The sequence below is a fragment of the Aulonocara stuartgranti genome, assembly GCF_965226115.1.
Source record: "Aulonocara stuartgranti genome assembly, chromosome: 14".
Classification (NCBI taxonomy): domain Eukaryota; kingdom Metazoa; phylum Chordata; class Actinopteri; order Cichliformes; family Cichlidae; genus Aulonocara; species Aulonocara stuartgranti.
This window is the reverse complement of record NC_138950.1, coordinates 35,196,188-35,222,733: the sequence shown is the minus strand read 5'-3', so window position 1 is coordinate 35,222,733 and position 26,546 is coordinate 35,196,188. Positions and strand designations below refer to the sequence as shown.

The window sequence follows — 26,546 nt, the reverse complement described above, 5'->3', positions numbered from 1 at the left end:
CAGCAGTCATATTTCATTGTTTCTTCTTCCAATATCGTCTAACATGTATACATTTAAACAGGGAAAACTTGCTGTAACATAAAGGGTAGGAGGAGTAAGACAGTTTAGACAGTGTTAGGACATAAAATCTACCCACTGCACCGCCCCGCTTCCCCTCCCCTCACATTTACTACTCTTTGCATGCAAGTTCTCCACTCCACCACTACCCTCCTCCCTTATCCCTCCCTTTCTCCTCCCTCCCCAAGGCCAGAGGAGTGATCAACCTTTAAACAAACCAGAGAGCCAGCAGAGCAGAGCAGAGCTCGCACACCCTCACACACAGACATACAGCTGCCGAAGAAAGTCTGGTGAGCTGTAGCAAAGAGCAAAACCGAGGTAGGTTTTTTGCAGCTGTGGGTGAAGATGACCTCATCGTTGTGTTTCTCAGCAGCTGTAAATCAGATCAGGCTCAAAGAAATGAATGCTTTTATTCTGTTCTTCTCAGTTCTTTGAAACAATGTAGCTTTTTTCAGTCTGAACTTTTGCTTAGAATCAAGTTTGCTGTGTCAGTTTTTGTTAGATATTAAATTTTCCCCTAATTATCCTCCACAGACAGTCATCTCAGTTGAGTTTCAGCAGATCTTTGAAGAGTTTAACAGTGTGTTTGCATTTTATTCACTTTGTATTTTCAGACAGAAGCTGGCGTGAAGTTGGTACCTGGAAAGCAGACCTTATTGAGCATCCTATCTCGGGACGTAGCTGAAGGAGTGGTAATAACACAGACCAGTCCTTTGCAACCCCTTTCAAACTTTCACCTCTTAACTCCTGTCCATCAGTCCCCACCCCCTCCGGCAAAACTCTCAGATCACTGACTGAGGCAGACCGTCACCAGGGAGTCATTAACTTGCAGACTATCTGGCCTGTTCCCCAAGGGTCAGCAGTGGTGGCATCTGTGCCAATGGAAGCCCCAGCAGTGGGTGACATGGGAGAAGTGTGCTGCCCAGGATCTTGCTCTCCAGAGGGCGAGACTGTGTGTGCAGCACTAGCCCGTTATGAGAACACTCTAAGGGATGCCATCAGGGAGATCCATGTGGATGTGAGTACTTTTAAACTGGGTATGGAGCGTCGTCTGGAGGAGACGAACAACTTGAGTGGGCCCCTCGGACGAGCCGTGGTTCATCTCCAGCAGGAGAATCGGCAGCTCAGGAGTCAGCTGGATTCTCTGACTCGACAGGTGGAGCTCCTCAGTGGCATCACATGTGACAGGAGCACCTTGCTGAACAACAACCACCACACACATGCCCAAAACCACAAGAACCACCTAGATGACATTGAGGAGAATCACCATGAGATAAAGGAGGTGATCTACGGAAAAGGTGAGGCTCACACACAGAGTCAGGCTCATCTACACATGCAGACCTCCACCTTGGGAAGCCAAGCCCAGACCTACAGCAGCCTCAGCAATCAGACTATCCCTGCATCCCCCCCTGCCACTTTTTCATCCTCCTCCACCTCCAGTAGTCCTCCAGCTGGCTCCAGAGTTTCCTCCATGGTGACAAGCCCAGTGTCTGGGAGCAGCCCCTCCATCACCCGCTTCTCCAGCCGAGCCACTTTTGCTGTGTCCAGCAAGACAAATGTGAGTACTTCATAGAGCAGAAATCCATTCATGAAGAGTTCTTTAGTGGTTCAGAGGTTTTTGATGTCTAGAGTGAACAAATGTGCCGAATGAACAAATGTGAAAGTTCTTCAGTCAACCTTGCCATGTCGCATTTATTTTTATTTTCACTGATATTGAACTGGTTTTTACTGACAACAGTAACCATCAGCAACCTGTCAGGGAATATACATTTTTCCGTTTCTACCTGTCTTGGCCTAGGCCTATGTGCCTCTGTTACCTTAAAATGTTGTGCTAACTTAGCTAACTGCTAACTTCCATTAGCATATATTAGCAGATACATTTATATAGATGGTTATATATCTGTAGTTCACAATTTCAGTTTATCTGTTATATTATTGGTAATAATTGAAACTGTAGACACATTTAAATATCTCAGTTTTATAATTACATTTGGCTAAAAATAGAGTTTTACTTTAGCTAGCAGTTAAATTGTTGTAATATTACTGCAATATATATTGTTTCTTTAACTTTTTAATTGTTCCTTAAAAAGTTTCTTGATTGTTCCCTGGCAGTAACCTGACTGAAAATCATTGCTTTAGCCTGCAAGGGAAGAAATGTTACACTCTTTCAAGGAATCTATTCCAAAAAAATGTACACTTGATGCCCTCCAGGGTTCTTGTAGAAGCTCTTCGCATATTTTTATCTACTCTCTAGTTTACAGTTCAGATTTGTCATGTACTTTGTAACATGAATGGAAATTTAATATAGTGCAACTGCAAAGTAGCAGTAGTTGCAATGGCCAGAGTGGTAAAGACACAGATTTATGAGTTTAAATGAAGCAATGTTGAATTGTGGGTGTGTAGATGTGTCATACGAGGCACTGGCTATGTCACTGTGGTTGCACAATAGCCCTCTGCCAGGATGCTTAAGGATTTATGAAGTGCAGTAACATGAGTCAAGAAGGCTCCTGGGAGGTGAAGTTAGTGCGGTTGTGTGGTTTTTCAGACCTGTACTAAATATTTGAAGTCAGCATTGTGAAATGTCGGCTCTGGTTAGTCATTATTGCCTTAGTCCTGGATGTACCACGTTTATCCAGTTTTGGTTTGATTTTCATGCCTTAGCTTCACCTGAATGATTACATAGTTCTCCTTTGGTCTTGTGAAAGTCATTTGAAACTCTAATGACTGCATCCAGAAACTGGTGGGTGAAGCTAACAAAACAAGCTTGTTCTCTTAGTTTCTGTAAAGCTGATATTTTTTCAGATGCCAAGAATGTTTTAGAGCTGGTTTCATGATGTGTCCATGTGGGTTACATCACAATACATCAATGAGTCTGTGAGTCAGAGTTTTAGTGTTTTGTGCTTTCTGAGCTATTCCCAGTTATTTTAAGTTCAACTTGGGATGCAGTTCATGAAAGTATGTCTTCTGTCTTATGACTGTTCTTAACCATTTACATCAGCTGGTTTTGTTTTCCTCCTTGGCTTGTTTAGCCTCTGATGAAACCGAAAGAGAATCTCCTGGCTTTTATCCATCCTGTGGTTTCTGCATCACTCAGCCGGTTGATGATGAGCGTGTGGTTTTCCTGGCCTTGTCCTCATGATAAATTTATGGGTTCCTTAGAGAAATAAGGAAACTTTCTAAATATTTAGGCTAGACAGCAGCTTAAGACGATCAAGATGCTTTTTAATGTCTTCCCGTTCCTAGGCGATTGAGTGGTTTGGAGTACTGATTATACCCTTCAAGTATTTGCAATTTCAGAGCGATAGAATTAAATGGAACTTGAGAATATTAAATGCATTTTTAAGGCATGCACCAATCTTACCTATGACCCCCAACTTATCCCAGCTGAGAGTGAGTGAGATACACAAGTTGCCCTATCAAAACCTAAACTTGTTCAATGTGCTTACATTTATGTGATTGTATAGTATATTATTAAAATCTTGGTTCTATTTTTTTTCATTTTCTATGCCAAAGATTTTTGCAGAGCAGATGTTCGCTTTGCTGAACTCAATGACCACCATTGTGAGTCCATCAACAGTAGATAATATGTGAAGTCACATGTCAAGTTGTTACTAGTACTTTAAAGTGGCATTGGGAAACTTGTATGGCAGGAGGAGGTCCTGAGAAGACACACCATAAAGTTGTGGAAAGTGTGACAATCATGAGGTTAGTATTAAGTCTGCTTTTTATTCAGAGCAGGGCAGCTCCCGAATTTAGCCTTTCCTGTGCACTCAGCGCTGACACAAAGCTGGGAGATACACATACCATCATGGGAAGTAGTAAACACATTGTATGGAAACGGCTGACATAACTAGTCAGCGTTTTGAAAAAGTGGTTATTTACATCCAAGTAATTAGAATTCCAGGTTATGTCAACTGGACTGGCATTCAGATAGTTTGAATGACTCACTCAATGCACTACACTACACCACATTAACACACATGATCATGAAGTATTTATCTCACTCCTATGAACATATGAGAGGCAGTTTGGAACTCCTTAAACATAGACATGGACATGCAGCATCCAAAATGGTAGTCAGTGAAATAAAATATTTATATTATTATTTTATTAATGTCCAACAGAAGTTAGATGTTGGCTTTATCAATGGAGCCATCCACCACCAGCTGGCACCTTACTGCTTTGCTGGCTTCTTACTACTAGTACTTGAAAAGAAAGCTGCTGGTGCTACCTCTGCTAACTTTAACTACATTCAGCAAGTTAGCATTGCGCATGTGCCATCTGCTGCATGTTGAAAAGTGCCACACATACTGTAGCATTTAAAATATGATTTGGTTCACAAAGAATGTCATTGACAGCTTCAGAAATACACATGCACATCAATCAGAATGTAACTTTAGCATTTTAGACCAGCTGACTTGTCTGATCTTTTTTCTTCCTTTTAAATAGGCCAGAGCATCACTAATTTGAACCTCTCACGTCTTTGGGGTCTGGTTTTCTCCTTGCTATTCTAGCATGTCATCTTGCGAACATCTAAAATGCTAGATAGAAAAGGTGGATGTAGAGTTTTTTTTAAGTAAGGAAGGACTTGACCACCAAATTAAGAGTAAATAGTTTCTCCAAAAAGCCCCAGATTTCATTGTAGGATTTACGTTGTGTTTCAATGGCTTTTAGTGTCAAAGAGCACTATATTTCTATATATTTATATCTCCTTACAAAACAAATAACTAATGAACAATTAGCTGGAGAGCAGGCCTTTTGAAATAATTTAGTCTGTGTTGACAGACACACTGTGCAAATATTTTGTGAGAACCAAAGATAACTTTGGGTCCTCATACCACACACCAAGCACAGTGGTCTTAAGAAGTCTTGCAAATCCACCACGGAATGTCTCAAAAGAAATGCAGCATTATGGAAGGAGCTCCATTGATATGTTGCTGGAGAAACAGGCAGTACATGCAAGACAAGCATCTTGCATTTTTACCTCGAAGGGTCATCAGAAATTACCCACAAGCAATTTATTTCTGCTAAATGGGCACTGCTAGCTTTTGAAGCCATGGGTGCACCTATACATGATTACATCTGTTGATGATATGATATTCATGCAGAGTTACAAGTCTTACAAAAACGTTAAAAGCACTTGCACACTTTATGGTAATAGCTGTTGCTCCTGTATCCGTGATTACCAAACTATGTCGTGGATACAACAGAAGAATGTTATCTTCTGTGAAATCATGTGGTCAGAGCTAAACAACACAAGGGCACCTTTGTTTCTGTGTATCTCTGCTGTGGGAGATCCCCCACTGTCAGCCACACACAGCAGAATAATGCATGTGTTCACAGAGGTTGGCTGTGTGTGCTCTGTGTTGTGGTAATTAGCTTCATGGCTGCTGTTTGAAATCATAATTGCAGCTCGCTCAGGTGCCACATCCTCACCTGGCTGTCAAGGTGAGATGGGGAGGATACGGTGCATAGAGTTCAGTTTCTGTTAAAAAAAAATACAAAGACTGCAGGCATACTTCACAGCTCGTGTCCAGGCTGAAGCTATCTGCAGCCAGAGAGATGTGTACAGGCGTGTCGTCTTCCATCCTGCTCTCCAGCTGTTACTCCTCACCATCAATGTACATGCCAAGCGGTCACAAGCGGACACACGCACCTGTGTGCACACATTTCACCTTCGCTCTGGTAGTGAAGTGAAAGCACCTGCAGCATGTATCTGTGAGTGAGTTATGAGCGTCTTTATTCATGATCAGTCTCTTTTTTTTCGCTGCGGTCTCCCTTCTCTTTAAAGAAGAAGCTGAGTGGAAATGTACTTTATGTATTTTTATTTTCACTGAGGTTATTAGTCATGTCCATCTGCCTCATCAAGATGATCATAACTGTGTATATGAGAAGTTCTGTTTCATCTGATTAAGTTCGGTGAAATTCGTTTAAAATGGAAACACATTTGTGTGTGTGTGTGTGTGTGTGTGTGTGCGTGCGTGCATGCGTGCGTGTGTGTGTGTGCGTGTTTTGTTTTTTTTGTTTAGAGTTGTGGCTGTTACCAATGATGACCTCAGGTCGTCGTGCTCCAGGACCACTGTTGCAACTGATTGAGATGCTACAGCTTTGCAACTTGGTGATAGGGACAGTTAAATGTATTGGGAGATGTTTTCCTTCAGCCTTTAGAATGTCAGATGAGATACTGAAAAGCAACATAGTGCACAGCACTCATTCTATGTTTGACCACGGGATCTGTTTTGAAACCAAAAATCAATGTTGATCTACTAATTTCATTGGTTAGGTTTGCACAACAAAACTACTTCAACAAAAATTTGTGGTTTTGGATGAAACAGATTATTTTACATTGTTAACTATTTTAAAAAGAGTCAGCATTTTAGAAAGCCTTTCTCACAGAAAGAACAAATTCTCCACTGTCTTTCCCCAGTCACAAAGCAGCATTATTGGTCAGTGGCAATGCACAAACAACAACAGAGTTGTGTTTTTTCATTAGCTAGTGGCCTTTTCTTATTCCCAGGGTGTCTTTTATTGAAGCAACAGTGTCCTGGATTTGGTGCTGAGGTATAAGTATATTTATAAGATTTTAAAAATAAAATCATCCATTTACTGCTCTTAACTATAGACTTAAAGTCAAAACAGTCTTATATCAGACCATAAATAAGCTTACTAATGGTCAGTTTGGGCAGTATTTTGGTCATTTTAGATGGCAGTCTATGGAGACCACTACAGGAACTGAAGCTGATGTTTGCTTTGCCTTTATTTTTCATCCCTGGAGGCTCTCACTTGTTTTTAGTGTGTGGAAAATGGGTGTGCTTGATTTATGACTCACAATGGAAAAACTGCATATTGGGCAGTTGCCGATGTGTTGTTTTCATGCACCATCTAAAACATCAATAAATCATTACCAGGCACATTTTGAGGTATTTTTGTTCTTGTCAGCAGTCTGGTACAAATTCAACAAAGGATTTTATTGGTGATGGCAGACCTAGCAGGAAGCAACAGGATTTATGGGAAATGTGGTTTTAATTTTAAAGAACATCTGCACTCTACCACTGCTTCAAGACAGAAGCTATCCACTGGCTCAACCCATGTCTTATTTTACAGCAATTATACCAAGCTCCTAAACTTCATATGACAGTAATAATATACTGGCAAGCTGAAGGGAAATCTTGTATATTTATCAGAGTTTCGAGCAGCTAAGCTGTGGTCTAATCTTTAGATTTGTTACACCCCCTCAGTCCCTCCCCATACACCCGTGATATCCATCTCCCACTAACATTATAAAATCCAGCACTGATGCTATCTACACAGTTGAGCAACAGACCATTGTAGCAGTCAGCCTACACTCTTTTAGTTTAGTCACAGACTGAGAAGAAACTGATGATTGCATGTTCAGGCCATTTAAATGCACTGACCCAAGTCCAAACTGCAGTACACATCCTTTGCCAGGATTACTGCCTGCTGCTGCACTCATTTAGCAGTAAATTAGTAAAAACCGCAATAGTATCGTTCTCGCTTTGTATGCGCACATATAAATTATGCATATATGGTGATTCAATGTACACACACATCATGTTAGCCAACTTCATTTTTCTGGGTTCGTTGTAGTTTGATTTAAAAAGTAGATCTATCGTAGTATTCTTTATTTTCATGCCACTAATATAGCCAAAGTTTGCAATAATAACATTAGCAGATATTAGATGTGAGTCCATCTGCTTTACGCTCTCAGTTTGAGACAGTTTCAGGGATGGAGCTGCAAATGGCAGTTTTCTAAAGGAAATGGAAAGAGAACCAAAAACGGCTTGTTTTAAATAGTTCAGTTCAATGCATCCATCCACTTTCTGGGTGGCTGGGTCACAGAGGAAGCAGCATGAGCAAACAATCTACCTTCCCCTACCCACCTCCTCCAGCTTATCTGGTGGGTACACCAAGGTGTTCCCAGGCTAGCCAAGAGATATAATCTCTCTGGCGTATCCTGGGTCTACCCCAGGGGCTTTTTATGCAGGGACATACCTTGAACACTCCACCTTAACTGGTTCCTTTCAATGTGGAGGAGCAGCAGTGCAACCCACAATTGCATTCCCACCTCTTACTTTTATCTATATAGCTCCAAATCACCAAAACCTCATGTGACTTTACATTGTAAGGTAAAACCCCTACAATAACAGAGAGAAAAGCCCAACAATCTGATGATCCCCTATGAAAAAAAAATGGTGACAGTAGGAAGGAAAAACTCCCTTTTAAAAGGAAGAAACCTTTAGCAGTACCAGGCTCAAGGAGGGACAACTATCTCCTGGATTGTGGAGGTTAATGGAAGAAGACAGGACACAAGACACACTGTGAAAGAGATTAATAATAACTAACTTTACACAGAGGATAGGCTAACAGAGTTTTCCAAGACCCAGTCTAAGACCAACAGGGATTATTTGAAACTCTGAATTAGGCAACAGTGATTAACCCTCTTGAGGCAGGCGTTGCCGATTTACAACAGTTAAAAACTAACAACCTGACTCCACATACATATTTTATGAGGTTTTTTTACTCAGAAGTACCACTGCAGGACTTTAATTTGAGCCTGAGAGGGTTGCATTGTCCAAGACTTAAAGTTAATCGGTTTGCTTAATTACTTTACTCAAATTTTGGTCAGATTTTAACAGACTGAAAATGCGTGTCTGGGTGCAGAAAGACAAATAAATGAGTTAGAAGGCTACACTGCAGGGTAAAGAGCATGGTGTTGTATACTTCTGTGATAAAGACAGCTGACATTTACACACCCGCCTGTGGAGACTCCCCACAGTCTCTGATAGCTGTGACGAACAACTCCTGATATCTGTCTGCCATCCATACATGCATCCATCTATCTATTCTCTCTGTGTGGCTCTGTGGCCCCTTCCTCACCCTTTAACCTTCCCCCATATTCCCATCCGAGCTGGGCTGCACTTTAAGGCTGGATTCCTGGCACCAACACCCCATCCTCCTCTTTGTGGCTATTAATACAGTCATGAGTGAGACAGAAAACAGAGTTTAACCTTTTAACATCCACCAGGTCACTAGTCCCCTAAACACCACTTCATTTTTACAGGAAGGTATAGGGTTACTTATGTCCACACCTTAATATGGGATTTTCTCTTATGTAGTACAACTAAGTAGAAATCTTAGACCAGAAGCACTGTAAGGCCAGAATGACACTTAGTGTCTCTAAGTGATGGATGTTAAGAGATCATAACTCCTATCTTGGAGTCAGTTATCAATACACAACATATTATAGAAGTATGTCTACCCTCGTGATTGGCTGTTATTAAGCAGGTTTGGAGGTACACACTGCTTATCAGAGTTATTTTGAACAATTATTCTCCTAAACTGAAGCTATTGAGTCTGAACCAATATGGAAATGCAGAACAGAAACTGAGGAACAGCTGAAAAGAAACCAAGTATTGCGTGCACACGTGTGTGTGTGTGTGTGTGTGTGTGTGTGTGTGTGTGTGTGTGTGTGTGTGTGTGTACACATGCTGGGGGTTTAACAGAGGTATGCAGCCACTCCCAGAGACTACCCCTGGCTCTCTTAATGACTTCCAGACAATAGGCCGTGTTCCTGTCATCATCTCTCTGGAAACAGGTTAATAACTGACCAACCAGCCTGTGGGACCACTCACTCTCGCTGCCCTCTGGAAGTCAGCTTCAGGAGTTGATAGATTTTAAGGTTGCCTCTTTGGCTATCTCAACTCAGTCCCATGCTGGGAATACTTTACAGATTTCATTTAGCAGCACTCTGGCTTTGTTGTCTTGGAGCAATGCCCAGAAGGTACTTTAAGGAAAACTGGTTTTAGGGGTTAGGTGACACTTTGACAAGGTCCTGGTGAGAGTGCACAAAAATTTACATGTTTTTTCAGAAGTAGAGTCTTCCGGCACAGACAGCTGAGCCTGATGTTGTAGCTGCTTTGGACATTTGGGAAATTAATAGATACATACTTGGTGCCACACATCCACTGAGTGTTAACTGGGCATAATTCATCACATATTGGCACTGGAATACTAAAGTGAGGTGATTAGTGAAGCGGCCTTCCTTTTTCACCTGGTTCTCTAAACATAACAACACACCTGTCTGGTGTATTCAGCTGTATGCTACAAATGAGAGTGAAGGGAGAGGAGATCCAGACCGTTCATGTTCACCAACATAGTAGAGGTCAGCATGTCAAACTCCCCCGTTTATGCTGACATCCTCTGCCTCATTGCCTGGAAAAGAGGAGGATGGAGGAGGGGAGGTCTTTATTGCTTCCACATGTTGGAGCGAGATGTTACTGTGAGAAATGTCCATTTCCAAAAGCCCACCTGGACCCATTTGTCATCAGTACTTGGCCTGAAAGACACAGAACAAACTGTGTTCTTATTCCATTATTCTTAAATCACAAATGAATCCGACGTAACCACCAACACACAAGGAAAAGCTTACAAATGTCCTTTTTTGAGATGCGGCAGGTAGTGGATTGTAAATTATACTCTTAACATAGCTTACATTCACCGAACAACAGGTTCACTGTTCAAATGTATTCACTACATTTAGCCACGTTTTATTCCTTTGTCTCTGAGAGACACAGGATTATCAGAAAATTCAGAAAAGTCTGAAAAGCACAAGTGAAACCACATGCTGGCAGCAGCAGCTAAGACTGCATCTTGCATTCAGTGGTGCTATGTTAGTGAAGTAAACCTTTCCCTGTACAGTAATTCTCACCTGCAATTAGGTTTTTATATTGTCTCAGTTCAAAGGCTGTGCATATTTTCCACTCCCAACCCTAAGTGGTGTTCCCTGGGATTTTTCTTTAAGAAATTGCAGGCTGTGTGAATGTATTTGAAGAACAGGTGGTGTGAGTGTGTCTATTTCCTTCAGAAAATGATTCCTCAGTAGACCCCAGTAAGGAAATTACAGAGTTGGAGTCCTGTGTAACTGTTTCCTCTGATAGCATTACAGTAGCTTCTGTACATGATAACATGCTTCTTGCTTCATATGTTTCTGGACAGTTTGCTGTTATCTGTATTCTGCTTTGACCTTTTTCTTGCTGCTATAGAAAAATGGAAGGTCGCATTCACAGTGATGTATGATAATTTGCAAGCTCTGTAAAAATTTACAATATGTAGTTTATAGTCCTGTATCGCTACAAGCGCACAAGTCTTCACTCTGTAATCATGCGTGTATTCATGGAAATCTTTGCGTTTGGGCATTTGTTTTGCAAATAAGTAGCTACTAAAGTTAGGTAATGGGTAACACATACATACACACACACTTTCCTTCACACTAGCACTTGTTGGAAGGGCGCCAGCTTGCCTCCATTTTTTAATGGTTGTTTCTTTCCTCCAGCACTCAAAGGTCACTCTAAGAGAGTGAAGGACAGAGGACGGCTTACAAGATGGAAAGATGAAAAAACAACAGATATAAGAAAGACATTTAGCTATACACCTGGTCAGCCAACCACATTTTAAAAGCAACATTTTCTGAAGTACCAGGACACTGCATTAGCATTATTTTTCTCCTAGAGAACAAAGAAAGTCAAGTTAGGGTTGACTGTGATGGCTTGGAACTCAGAGAGGGCTAAAGCACAAGATGTCACCAAGCAGAGCAGTTTATCTTTGGCCTCAGAGACCCTGATGACTTCATTAATTGGAGATAAATTATCTGAAATTCAGGAGCGGGACCACGCCTCCAGACACGCACCTTGCGGGTCTTATCTATATATGAGTCCCCCCAGTTCTACAAGTTTTTCGTTCTTATCTTTATGCCCCTCCCTCCCCTTTTTCAATTCTTTCGCTTCTTATTAGTACTCATTAGTACATGGGGATCTGCCAGGCCGGGGAGCCACCGCCAGTCCTCTTCAAGGCCTTCCCCAAACCGCAGCTATTCAGAGTGCAGATTATTAAGCAGACTATTCGCTTAAAGAAAATAGACTGGTGCTCATAGCGCTTTTCCACTTAAGTGAACGGTCATTTTTACCATAAGCTTCATTCACCCAGCCAAGCACTATTTTCTACTTGTCTGACAGGCACACATTTTCATTGAGGGCAGCTCAGGGTTCAGTCTCTTTCCCATCCTCACCTCACCCCCCACCCTTTCAGAGTCTTTATTAAGGTGTCATTGATGAAGACGCTTCTGACAGCTAAACAATGTCTTGTGACTAAACACAGGATATGGCACTCAACCATCACCCTCATACCTCGTCCTGTTTGAACAGACAGGTTTACATGCCGGGTGTGTTGTCCCAAAGCAACAGCTGACATTTGCAAATATTCTGGTATATACTTGCACTAGAGGAGGGATGGTAGCTGTCTTCAGTTTGAGCTAAATTGCAAACATTTACACAGTTGTAATGATTAGATGTGTGAGTTTTTCTGAAGGTTAACAAATAAAATATTTAACTGAATACCCTGATTTCAAATCAGCTATTTGACTGGGGGTTAAACGAAATGATAGTGTTTTGTACAGTTTCCTTCAGTGGAGGTCGGACACTTATCCACGGGGTACCTCAGAGTGCAAAAATCTAATATGTTCTCCTTTTCCTCATATTTCCTCCTCTGTCTCTACTCTCAGACTGGGGGCTTCATTACATTTTCTGCTCTGCTTTAACAGTTTGGTCCAGATATTTTATAGTTCCTCACTCACGATGCAGTGACGCACTGGTGGATTTGTTGTACCTCTAAGAAAGAAAAAGGAGCTTTTATAAATGTGAATATACATGTGCGTTCATGCATATTCACATTTATGCTAATAGTTAGCAGTTACCTCTGAGCTTTAACATCATTAATGTAATTGTGCAAGACTAAAGCAAAACAAGAAAGCAGACAATGTAAGCTGACCTCCTTAAAGTCCATCCACTTTGGCTTTCTCTGTGTTTTTATGATTCCTGCTTACAGCTACTATTACACACGTGTCTGCCAGTACAGGGAGACATGACTGTTGGATGTTAAAGGTTCATGAATCTGGAACCAGAGGAGGTGATGATGTCTTTAAAATGTGAGGCCTAATTAACAAGGATACAGGATTTCAAGCAGATGCTAATTCTTGGCATGGGTGTAGTTATGCTGAGTGTCATGGCACAAAAATACTGCATTTGTAGGTGGCCTGTCTAGCAATAATTTAATTGGCTGGAAGTGGTGAAGTCTAAATCTAAACATACAGTTTAAAGTTAGTTCAGGTGACTTTTAATGAAGATTTGGATTGGGAGGTAAACCATGCTCACAACACAGACTGTAACAACATTTGCATTTTTATGTGAAATACAGGTTCAGCTCCTGAAACTACTTCGGGGGTTTCATGAAATCATGGAGCAATCTCGCAAAATTGTAGATTTTTACATAGCTGGGAGTAATGATGTCCTAGTGAGCTATGCTAATGCTAATCCTGCTCAGCAACTTGAAACTCTGTAATGTTTGCTTGACCTCATTGTCAGTACTACATGCGTATTCACTCGTGTGTGTATAAATATTAGCTGTGTAGCAGCTGCTAACCTGAGTCTTGACCTTCACTGGTCAAAAAATACCCCTAAAGAATAGTACTAATATTTATCTACTGCACACTGACATTCAAAAGACTCATCACGTTACAGACATTTTAGTACTTCCAAATGTTAGGAGACACTGTCTGGCTGACATCCAGCTTTTGATAAAATATCAGCACATCAAGTGCAGAGCAATCCAACAGATATCAGCTGACTGATTTCCTACTCATGAGGCTCTTGTGCCAAAGTGTTTGTTTAACCAAATGCATGCAGAAATGTGATGAGTGCGGCCTGTCCTGTGGTCTCTGGTCAACCTTGTGCCACGTGAAGTGTGCAGAACACAGCGTTCAGCTGCGCGCTCTGCCAGCAAATAAACCTCGAGATGCCAGAGAGTTTACAGGAACCTCAGCAGCTATGCTCTCATATTTCCCCCTCTGACCTAAAGTGGACATCTGATGATCTGAGTACTTAAGTCGGGGAAGCTCCCCTCCCCAAAGCCAGACATTCTGCAATTTGTCTCCCTCCTCCTGCTGGATAGCCAGCTGTTTCCACCTCACTACCCTTATTCCCAGCCCCTCTACACTATTTCCCATCATGGAATATAAAATCACTCCCTGTCTTTTGCTTTCCTCACTTTATCATACATTACCCTTATTGAGTGTGTCATCACAATTTAATAAAATGACACCACCCCTGTCCGTGCACACATTCTCTTTTGTTGCCTTGCTTTCACACACATGACCCAGCAGCATTCCTATACGTTGAGCTCACTCTGTCTATCATGCACACATATACACGCCCCAAGATTTCCTCAACTGAGCACAGTGTGCTGTCTCACAGCCAGAGCAGCACATTGTATATACATGTATGTACAGAGGGGATGCAGAAGTTTCAAGTTTCTGTCTTCTGAGACGTTGCAATTGAGGTTGTTTCTTTATTCTTTAGGTGTTGTTGGGGTTTTGTTTATGGTTCCAATACCTAAACACATTATCCAGTGAATATATCTCCACTGTATTGGGTGGGTCGAGATCTCAGCAAACCGATGGCTCCAGACTGCTACAGTGAAGTAATAAGCCGTTTTATTCTATAATTTGGGTCATTTCACACTTGAAAATTCTTTCCAAGGTTTTAAAGTCTTGACAGTGTTTGCACTCTTATTTCCTTGTTTGAATGTTTATATTCACATCTGCTCAATTGCATGGCGACGTGCATATGTGCTACGCTTTTCTGGGTTTTCTAGACCAGCAAAGTGTTGATGACGCTTTCTAAACAGCCTTTGTGGCCTCAAGCTTTTGGCTTGTAAAGCACTGATTTAAGATAAGACCCTGGCTCCAGACCAGCTGCCAAACTGCCTGGGTGAAAAAAAGTTTTTATCAGCGGGTAGATAGAGCTAGATACTTTGTCTAAGGAGTTTTGAAGTCTGAACCAAAAAGTGAATTTTTAATTCAGTACAGTTTGAATGTATAATGCCACTTGTCTGTAAAGGTTCTCAGTCATCCAGGTCATCGTAGTCAAAGGAGCTTGCAAAGAAAAGCGTCTGGACTTCTTTAAGTTACTTGAAGACGTTTCACCTCTCATCCGAGAAGCTTCTTTAGTTCTAAGGTCAAATGGTGGAGAGTCCCAGATATAAACCTAGCGTTAAGGCGTCTGGGAAGGGATCTCAAAACTGGATTACAGATGGCAGAGAGTTGGTGTCGTAAACCCCCGCCTCTGTTCAAAGATGGTCGCTCACAGTGGACATAGATGGCTTCTTTCACTCCTCTTTCTTGCTGTACAGTGCAGCGAGGAATGCCCAGACCTCTACATTGGAGAGACCAAACAGCCACTTCACAAGCGCATGTCACAACACAGAAGAGCCACCTCCACAGGACAAGACTCAGCTGTCCATCTGCATCTTAAGGATAAAGGACACTCTTTCGAGGATGCCAATGTTCACATTTTGGACAGAGAGGACAGATGGTTTGAAAGAGGAGTGAAAGAAGCCATCTATGTCCACTGTGAGCGACCATCTTTGAACAGAGGCGGGGGTTTACGACACCAACTCTCTGCCATCTGTAATCCAGTTTTGAGATCCCTTCCCAGACGCCTTAACGCCCACTCACATCCTGGGCCATCTGATCTCAGGAATTCGCATGATAAGGTGGGGCCAGGTTTCACAATGAACTCACCCGAAACCCTGGCTGATTGGGACCCACACCCAATTTCACACCTTGGCTCAGGCGATTAGAGGATCATCAGGGGGTCCTTTTGTCCCTCTGTGGGGGGTCACTCCCACTAGGTTTATATCTGGGACTCTCCACCATTTGACCTTAGAACTGAAGAAGCTTCTCGGATGAGAGGTGAAACGTCTTCAAGTAACTTAAAGAAGTCCAGACGCTTTTCTTTGCAAGCTCCTTTGACTATAATGCCAGTTCACAGCAACAGTTGTAACAGAGAGCTTCATAGGTAAACACCCTAAAATATTAGAGAGAGAACCCAAAAGATGAGACAGGGAGTGAGAACTCTCTGGGGGATGCTGGGGGATTCCCAAGATGCAAATGAGTCTTTCTTCTTCAGTCACCTTCTTCACTCACTATGTGTTTATACACCTCTCTGCATTTGGTGGTTATTGGTTATTACTAATCTATGGCCCTCTTCCATAGGAATTATTTGTCCTGTCTTCATCTGGTAACCCCCATCCCTCCCTGAGCCTGGTTTTGCTTGTGGTTTTTGTTAAAAGGGAGTTTTTTTCCTTCTCACAGTCGCCAGTGCTTGCTTGTTGGGGTTCATGTGATTGCTGGGTTTTTCTCTGTTTTTCAGTAGTCTTTACCTTACAATCTAAAGTGCCCTGAGGCAACAGATTTGGTGCTATATAAATACAATTGAATTGATTTAAATTGAAAATTAAAACATGGCAGAAAGTGGCAATTCTGGGAAGGAAGAACTTCCTTTGAACGGGAACAGGGAGCGACAGTCATCTTTTGTGAAAGATTAAGCTATCAGGGAAAAGAAGATTAAAAATTTCATGGAGTGAACAGAAACTGAAAAATGCTTCCAAGCACACTGATGTTATCTAAACACACAATTGGTGCATCAGATGCATCACTGAAGATATAATATTTTCAGTCAAATGCTGTGCAAGAATCGGCCCTGTCTACTTAATTCCACTGTGACAGCCAAGTCTGAAGTACAACCAGCTGCTCAACAAGCTGTGGCTGCCCAACATGGCTGCCCGAAGGTGCGTTACGTCTGTGAAGAGCTCTTTCAGGATCACTTAGGGTAAAATTTGCACATCATATATAACATTTTACAAAAATATAAAATAATAGAATTTAACAAGGCCCGAGGGAATTTCTATACGATCGTCATAATAAAAGCTATAATAGTAGATTAAATTTGATATGATGCCATTTCAGACATTAACTATCTGAGGCAGTTGCTGACACAGGCGAACCAGAGACCTGTGACCTTGAGCAAATACTGTCAGTGCTGCACTGTTGACCTGAGCAGTGTTGCTCTGACGATAGTCACACTAAACTCTGCCTATCTATCTGACAAGGCCACATGGAAAGTACAGCAACTTTGGCCACAACCAATGTGGAACAGCAGCTCCATGCATTAAGCGTGTGAGATAGAGGTAAGGATGGTGATTAGTTGTCCCATGTGGCCGACAGGGTGTGGTGAGAGAGAAAGGACAGCCTCTCCTTAGCTACAAGACTGAACTGATTCCAGAGGCAGGAAGAAAAGTGGGGTCACGTAAATGCTGAAATACGAACTCTGGATACTGATGATGTTTGACATTAAAAACTTGATCCCAGTCACTTTAGCACTCAGAACCGGGTGGATTTTGGCTGTTCTCCCATCCCTGAGCACGTCGCTGACATGCAGCACCCGATTTAAAACAAAGACTTTCCGAGTCTTATCAAAGGAGGGGGGGGACGAGCATGGAACAAAGCATCCCTCTGCCTCTTGCACTTGCAGGCCTTCACTGAGGTCCATGTGCAAAATAAATGGCTTTGAAGTGCACTCAGTTGTGGCATGCCAATTTGTTTTGTTTTGTCTGAAGCTGTGTCAAAAAAAGCCATATGTTGGAGAAAAAGTTGAAAACTTGAAAGGAGTGAAAGAGTCCAACAATGACTCAGTGAGCATCTGGATTTCTTTTCTTCTTTTTTTTGTTCAAGCCAGAGGAACATGAATTGTCTACAATCCAAACATAACATATTGGTGTTTGAAAAGCTAAACATGAAACTAAGAGGAGAATAAAAAGGTGACCAAGTGCAGTTTTTAGTCCACTGGGGAAGGCAATTCCAGTAGACAATCGGCTGATCAATCCTACAACGATTAAATGGCAAGAGTCTTAAGTTGCTGGTTTTCATCTTACGTGTATGACATTGTGTTGTGGCAGTGAAGAAAAATGGCCCTCCTGTTTGTCACAAATGAAGGTCAAACATAACTTCATGTCTGTTGTTGGCATGCCGTTGACTATGACTTCATGTGTGTTTCAGAGCATTGAGCGAGAGGAGCCAATTGAAGTCGACCCAGCCCCGACACATTCTGGACAGGAAAATGGACACGCTGTTTCTAAAGGTAATCACACAGCTATGGTCTCACATCCTCGCAGTGCAGCTTGTCCCCGCAGTTAATGATGATACAGTCACAAAGCATTGTTTCAGGGAGTTTCCAGTTATTTTATCCAGCGTGCTTAGCCAAAGGAAACAGATTTATGATGTTTTGTGGCTATAGCGTTAGGAAGTGTATCATTTGTAGACCATAAAAATCAAAGCAGAACCATTTTTGGAACAGAGGGTAAAGTGGGGGAGTTATCAGCTAACACTAGCACCTTAAGTAATCTATATTTACAGTGTAAGAAGGTAAGGTTAGGAAAGTCTATAATACAGTAAGAAGGAGACACAGTGTTTGTACTTTTTCTATAAGTCCCCAAATATTTACAGTTTAGTTTGTGTCTAATTTCTCATTTTTGAAGTCTCCTGTGTGTCCTTTCCAATTCAGAGGAATTCATGGTAAATGTTGGGGAATGACAGCAAGTTATTATGAAGTGCTGTCTGTCTTTCTTTGCTCCTAGATTGTATCTTTAGCATGCTTTATCAGCTTTTTATACCTTTTCATCCAATCAGAACATTCAGTGCTGGTACATGGAAAGATCTCTCCACCCACTGACTCTCCACATGAGCACGCTCCCATTGTCACCATGCGGATGCCCCACCTGCCCATTACTGCTACAACCAAGACAGCAGAAATCAAAAGCTCACCCATTGTTCCAAGTAGCCCTGCAAGTCCTCTGACCTCTCTGGCCTCCTCCGAGGCCTCACCTGGTGGCCAGCCAGCTTCTAGCACCACCCTGCCTGAGCCAATAGAGGAGTCTCCGATACAACCAGGTAGCTGACAGTTACATCATGAAGTAATGTTATGACACATGAACGCAGCATAAATTGTAACTAAATTAGAATTTCCTTTGAGCAGCACCTTCTGTAAAATCCTGGACTCCTACACCTATCAGAGCTTTGGGATCTCCTTATCTTCAGGGTGAGTCATTGTTTCAGAAAGTTCTAGACATAAAAGTATTGCAGATATGCATAATTTACTTTTTGCCTTGTCTATTCCAGAGAAGGCAAATTCAGTTCCTGCTAAGTCTGTGACCTACTCAGGTCTACGGGAGTCTGACAGGTAATTGGATGGCAAACATCACACTCTCAGAACAGAGGAAGTATCTTTTTGCTTTGTCTGACACTTGTGCATTGTCATCCTGCAGTGACGGCTCCTTTGGGCAGATGGGAGAAAGGAGGCGGGAGCTGGTGAGATCACAGACTCTGCCCCGTAACATCGGTGCTCAAGCCCGTCGAGCTATCTTTGAAAGACTGGATTCTGAGGCCAGGTGAGAGCATCGTAATGCTACCTTTGGCAGCACATCAACACAGCGGTCTTATTTATCTTTGTTTCCCCTTTCTTTCTGTGTGCAGTCGTCTTAAACCAGTGGAGTCGAAGCCCAAGCTGAAGCGCTCGCAGAGTTTCGGGGTGTCCACTGCCAGCAGCATCAAACAGATCCTTCTCGAGTGGTGTCGCTCCAAGACCATCGGCTACCAGGTAAAACACTCATTATCATTAGTCTCACCAGCCAATAAAGCCTGGAGGGGAACGTGTCACACTTTTGTAAACGTATATGTTTTTTAAATGTATTAAATTATCTGTAGCTATTGAACATTTTGACAAATAGGCTTAAACACTGATTTTCTACGTTTCACCTTCTCCAGAACAGATGATGGTCAGTTACCTTCGTCAACTGTTTCCTGCTCTCCACACAGTCACTGACATCACTTCACTTCACCATAGCACAAAAACAAACTTTCAGAGATGTGCACCACATAGATAATCCAGTGTGCCTGAGTATATTTCAGCCAGAGTTACTTTTTTCTTCTTTGTTTATTTTTTTTGTTGCACTCTAACGTAGTGGAAACTTGACAACATGTTCGTGTGCTGATTAGATGTTTGCAGCTGTGCTTTACAGTTGGAAGCACAAGAACACAAGGCTGCTAATGGAAGACGCAAATACATTCATACTGTCCTCTCCATAATGTTTTACAGCTGTTGGTCTATCCAGTTTGACTTTGTGGTAGTTTGTAAGGTTGCTTCTCGAGCCCCACAAAATCCTGCTAGCAAGTGAGCATACTACATTACACAGCGGTATAAGGATAAGTAGATAATGGAATACTAAATGTCATCGGAATTTTTGCATCTAGGTTCTTTTGTTTTGTGTTTTTTGATCATCCTGACATTTTCAGATTTTTTTTATAAATGACTTGACATAAGGAAGTCATTGGAGAACAAGGTAAATTCATAGGGTAGAAAACAGGCCTTGGTGAAATTAGCTTTCGCTACAAGAGTTAATAAATACAAGAAGGTAGATATTAACCTTACTTTTATGTGCTTCCAAATAAAATAGTCCTAATTAGCTCAACGTTTTGACAAATAGACTAATTAATTTTTTTCTGAGAGTGACACGGTGTCCAGTACAAAGCAGTGGGCAAACCAGCAATTAGCCCAAATTAGCATATTAAGAAAAAAAAGCTTCATGACCCTAAAAAATTACACACCAGACGCATATAATATTTTGTGTGTTTATTTTATTCAGATCCAAATAAGCAGATATAAACAATCAGACCTCTACATTTGGCAGTAAGTTCGCTTGTAGCTCAAAACATGGGCTACTGCTGAATACACAATGAGATGGAAATAGTAAAATAATCACACCTGCTGCTCCGGTCAGTCAGCTCTCTAAAATGATTACTCTGTCTCCTCAGATGTGATCCCAACTCTGCCAACATGAGGTCAAACTGTCCCACTGGCATCCTGAAATATGTGTGAAAGTAGTCATGATACAACTTCAACCCCTGGATCAAACCGTGAAATCTTCCCTGCTGCTGCCTTCTTGCGAGAACTGGATAGATCCAGAAACTGTTTCTTCTTTTTCTTGTCATTTTTTCGCAGTGTGATGAGTGTGTAAGGGCTTTTAGGAGCTTGAAAATACAAGTAAAGTCGTTTGGAGGTGGTTTTAATCCCGGTGATGGTAATGAGCCACACCTTTCCTGACGTAATGACTCACATGATCAATAGCGGGTCAGTAACCAAGTCCAAAGGGAACAACCTCTACTCAGGTTTAAATACCTGGGACTCTCCACTCTTTTTTTAGACTGAAGAAGCCTCTTGGATGAGAGACACATCATAAACTTAAAGAAGTCCAGTCCCATTCTTTTTTTTCAAACTCCCAAGACTACAATGACGTGTATGACTAACTTAAAAACTTTACAAACTAGTGGCTAATGTCACGCTAGCTATAGCCATCTTTCATACACGTTGACACTGCACTAGAGCTCCTGGAGCTGCTGCTTGTTGTTTGGACACACGTGACAGCAGTTCTACTGACTGACTTATAGGACTCTTGGAAGTGACACAAATAATTGTACTTCCCCAAATAAACTGGACAGGGTACATAATGTGTGTCAGAGATAGAAAACTATAAATTAGAATACTCGACCTAGATACATGCAGCTGTTTCATGCTGATTTACCCTGTTGGTACACAGAGGGACTGCTAATGTGCTTACTGTGTTCCTTTCAACTACAGTAGCAGTGAGCATCCTTGTGGTAAATAGGTGCGTCTAATTGCACATGTGTGTTTTGCGGAGGTGTGGAAGCGTGGTTTATGCTGAGGTCCCAAAGTGCAAAGTGACACTTTGCTGCACTCTGAAAGCCTTTTTTCTTGACTGCAGCCTGAGCCAGCTGCTCCATGTGGTTTTGGTTACAGTCAAGCAAGCAAGACTCTCATTAACTTGTAGCAAACTCTTACATACACACACAAGAAGAAGAGGGAGACGTTCATTCGATTACGTGACGTGTTGCATTTCATTCAAGCCAAACTCCAGACCAATAAAGGGGTATCCTTGAAACAGCGTGATTTCAAGAGCACGTCAGAGACTGAGAGAAGCAGAGCAGGGGGAAGTCTGTTTTAGCCATCATAATTATGGGTTAGACGCCGGATGGGGAGACAGCTTTATGAAGCTGCAACAAGTCACGTGTCTATCTTTTACCTCTCACTGCTCTCCTAAATGCAGTATTCTCACACACTCATCATCACTTCTTCCTATCCTCAGAACATCGACATCCAGAACTTCTCATCCAGTTGGAGTGATGGGATGGCTTTCTGTGCCCTGGTTCACTCCTTCTTTCCCACCGAGTTTGACTACACCTCTTTGTCACCGGCCAATCGCAGGCACAACTTTGAGCTGGCCTTTGGAACTGCAGAGTGAGTGATAACAATATGAAAATAGGCTGTGGATAATTTATTTTTGAAGATATGACAAAGTGCTGCTTCACAAGCTTAAAAAATACACTTTCTGTCAATTCGTAGGTTTTACATATTATATGTAGAAGACGTTATGTTTCTCATTCTTACCAGGCCTTAAATTATATTCTTAATGACATTCACGTATATTTTATTTTTAACAAGACACTACAAGAATGTTTTTTTTATTTCATTTTAATGTTTTTTATCTTCTCTCAAACATTATGTTTATTTTCATTCTGTTTTTTTATTTTTTTTATTTTTCATTTCAATATTTCATTTAGTTTTGTAAAACCAAAATATTTCCTTTCATTTTGCTTTGATGGAAGGTTAATTCACTAAAAACAGATACATTTTCACACGGCTCTTTGCAGTACTATAAAAAAATTCCCTTCTACAGGAGGAGGAGGATAGATAGTAACCAATAACCAAATGCCCTTGACTAACTGATCAGAGAGTGTGAGCGCATCTGTAAAAGCAGGTATGTGTGTGTGTGTGTGTGTGTGTGTGAACACAATGCCACAACCTTCGCAGGATTAGATGTCCAACCAAATTCTCTCAAAGGTCCAGCACTCAGAGAAACTGCAAGAAACCCAAGAGCTCCATCTCAGCATGTTAAATGTACAGTAAGCTAATTGTGTTTGACATAAATTAGCCCAGATGTCACAGTTTTCCTTTAACTTCCTCCCACTCTTGTTGTGTTACAAACACAAACAGTTATTAGTTAGCTGGAGCTCAGTTGTGGTGTCTGGATTCTGCTAATATGGCTTTAAAAGATTTATGAGCCTTAACTCCATCAGCCATGCATGTCTGCTTTATTGTGGTTGGATGTTTCTGAATGGCTTTTCTCTCTTGGTTTGTTTTATAGCTCTCCACAAAGACCCAAATGCACGCGTTTTAAACGATCATTACTCCTGCAGATCCAGTCCTTTTTATTTCTCCATGCTTTTTTTCCCCTCCCTTTTTCACATTTGATGAAAGGTGTGCATTCCTTTTCCCTGATGTTACACCCCGGCCTAGGCAACCGGAGTGCAACACGAAAAAAAGTAAAAATAAAGAAAAAAAAAAAAAAACACAAAAAAACCCCACTAAAGCTCACCACCAAAATCCCGAAACGAAAGTATCGACAAATCTATTTACAACAAACTATTTATTTACAACAAAACACCAAACTATTTACAACACGGGGGAGATCGCGACCATGACACACTGAAACACAGGGTTTAAATACCGAGAGGGAGCAATCAGGAAAATGGACAACAAGAGGGAAACACAGCTGGGGCAACTCAGAACTGACAAGACAGGGAAACGTAAACTGAAAAGACTAAGATAACACAGACTTTCAAAGTAAAACAGGAAACACATAACAGTCACGCCAAAAACAACACACTGACAACACCGAAACGTAACACTGACCAAATGGCTTCATAAAGCCCAGCTTATTATCCCACTGCACTACACAGACCTACAGCGTGGACGTGCACTACTTGATTAAAGACAAGTTTATTTTGTGCCTGCAGCAGAATTAAGCTGTTTTGACTGAAAAGCATTATTCAGTGGGTTCAGTGACCAGCTTTAGACTTGACCTCTTAAAGAGATCTGAGACTTACAGGACAGTGAATACACATATCAGGATGATTACATCCACCATGTCATTCTGTAACAAACTGTAACAAAACATGTTTGTTAAAAATCCATTTTCAGCAGCTTTACAGGTTCAGAACACGACTGGCTGCTGTGTATTTTTTGCATGATACAGTTCAGTCCTGTAAATCAATAATTAGGTAACTTCAATCTTCTTCTTTAGAAAGTTAGAAAGTCCACTCTTTGAAATACCCCTGATGCCACTTCTCTAGCCTTCCCTTTTCTTAACTTGTCTTCCTTTATCTCCACCTCCAGAACGAAGGCAGGCTGTGACCGGCTGATTGAGGTGGACGATATGATGATCATGGGCCGTAAGCCAGACCCCATGTGCGTCTTCACCTACGTGCAGTCCCTCTACAATCACCTGCGGAAGTTCGAGTGACGCTCAAAGACCTCTTTGAAAACATCAACATGCTATCAGCTAATTTCTGGTTTGCTGTCAGGCAGAGGCCTCTGCATGTAGGGCTGGTGGACAGAGCTGGCACGTTGGAAGGACTAGGTCGCCCCCTAATGGTGGATAAATAAACAATCCTCTATTGTGCTGCAGGAGAAGCAGCCCAGAGGGGAAGTGCTCACAGCTTGGGTCACTGACAGAGTGGACAGTGTTTCATCCATGCTGTGTATGAACAATCATGAAGATGGATTCATACACAGCGGTCAGCAGTTTTTGTGTATGTGTGTGTGGTTTATATTTAGGTTTTTACTTTGTGTATGAGTATTTGTGTGTATGGCTGAGATATACTGGAGAGAGAGCAGAAATGTTGCTGTGTTCATTATTGTCACACATGCTTGTAGGTTAACCTCCATATTAATTTCAACTTGCGCACCTGTGGAGAGGAGGTATGTCTCAGAAATGTCACATTCCGTAAAGCTGTACGTCCGACTGTTTAGGGCATATATGACGCAGTGTTGTAGAAAATAAAATGATATTTTGATATGATGGTGAACAATCTGGCAGCACGGTGGCAGCACGGTGGCACGGTGGTTAGCACTGTTGCCACACAGCAAGAAGGTCCTGGCTCCAGCACCCCCCGCGACCCTGAAAAGGATAAGCGGTAGCGAATGGATGGATGGATGGATGGTGAGCAATCTTTCAATCCACATATGCTGGATGACACTTAGATGATGCTGAAATATGGAAAACAACATCAAGAAATTTTACTTCTCTGGGAAAACTGGTTTTTTTTTCTTAATATCTACTTCTATATTATGACACAAGTGAAACGAATTTAAATAAACAGTGAAATTTATATGTTGCAGTTTTTTTTCTATCCTGGATTCATTGGGAACTAAGCAACGCTAAATTTATGGTCACTCAAGTTACAATGAAAGAGTAACATAAAACATAACAATTGCAAATAGTTGATCATGTGATCAGGCTTTTGTAAATCCATCAAGTTGTGTGATTGTTTGGGTCTGTGTGGTTTTTAAGTGTCTCTTCCAGTTGTTGGAGCTGATTGCAGCTGGACAGCATCGGTTTCCAGACCATCTGCAATGTGTGGAGATTTTATACCATGTGTATGATATGATCTTAGGTTCCTCCACATCGTACAAGCTCAAATATATTACCTAAAGATCGATTCTGCTTGGAAGTTCCAGTTAACTGGATAGACTTTCAGTGTTACTTGGTCAGAAAGCCATAGTGCTGTGCTTCTGTCTCTCCTAAATTATAACAGCTGGCAGGTCAGGTTTGTTGTTATGACCATGATCTTCTTCAAAACCTAACCAAGTAGTTTTTAAGCCTGACAATTGAGTAGAAGATTAAGTATAAGTATTAAGCAAGAAAAAAAAAGAAAAGAAAGAAAAAACAGCAAGTGAGAAAAAGCAAGTGTAAAACACAAAGGGATGCCCAACTCATGAACAAACCATGATCCAACCTCATAATGTGGACTGTGCCTGACGTCTAGAATGTAAATTATCTCATGGGAACTGTAGGAGCAATGTAACGGTAGACACAGAAGACAAAACCTACTATGTGACACCCCAGGATAGTTGGGATTCCTGCTTTTCTTGACCTGGTTGAACAAAATCAGCACAAGTTACTGAAAAAGACTGAATAATAAGATTATTTTTCCATTATTGTCTTTCCAGTGTCCAACTAGTGTTGACACCAAACTGTGTAATGGAAAGGCATCTACATATATTGTGTTCTCAAGCTTTAAACAAAAACATGACCCTAACACCTGTACACTCTCAGAAATAGGGCTAAAGTGAAAAGTTCATTATTTTTCTTACATAACCAAACTCCCTACGAAGGATTTAAAATTCAAATAAATATTTCCCATGGGCGCCGTCAGGGGGAGAAAAATTACGGATTCTAAGCGCCCGTAACTTTATTTTATTTTTTTATTTTTTAACAAAAATTATTAGCCCATCAATATGGCTTCCATACATGACCATAAATGCGGTTTGCTTCAAAGGTGTTTGTTTCCTAATATTGGTTTTGTTTTGTTTTTCGAAACAAAGAGTAAATCCAGTCAACCTCTGACCCCACCTCCCCCGTCCTTATTTCGTGATTTGGTTTAG

At 41.4% G+C, this 26,546-nt stretch overlaps 1 protein-coding gene across 1 annotated transcript; it reads left to right on the top strand.

Annotated features, from left to right (window-relative positions):
- Positions 1-245: 245 nt before the first annotated feature.
- Positions 246-25,270, top strand: smtnl (smoothelin, like). Its single transcript, XM_082503344.1, has 10 exons — positions 246-375; positions 672-1,615; positions 18,026-18,107; positions 18,656-18,916; positions 19,002-19,064; positions 19,145-19,205; positions 19,291-19,413; positions 19,499-19,622; positions 22,186-22,337; positions 24,276-25,270. The coding sequence occupies exons 2-10, from the start codon at positions 938-940 to the stop codon at positions 24,400-24,402; spliced, it is 1,671 nt and encodes a 556-aa protein (XP_082359470.1). The 5' UTR covers positions 246-375; positions 672-937; the 3' UTR covers positions 24,403-25,270.
- The last annotated feature ends 1,276 nt before the right edge of the window (positions 25,271-26,546 follow it).

What these genes read in the sequence shown, in the direction of transcription:
- smtnl (XM_082503344.1), top strand. Translation starts at nt 938, where the DNA reads ATGGAAGCCCCAGCAGTGGGTGACATGGGAGAAGTGTGCTGCCCAGGA. An exon ending in TGGACACGCTGTTTCTAAAG is followed by an intron (nt 18,108 to 18,655) that starts GTAATCACACAG and finishes TCATCCAATCAG; the next exon opens with AACATTCAGTGCTGGTACAT. An exon ending in CCAAGACCATCGGCTACCAG is followed by an intron (nt 19,623 to 22,185) that starts GTAAAACACTCA and finishes TCCTATCCTCAG; the next exon opens with AACATCGACATCCAGAACTT.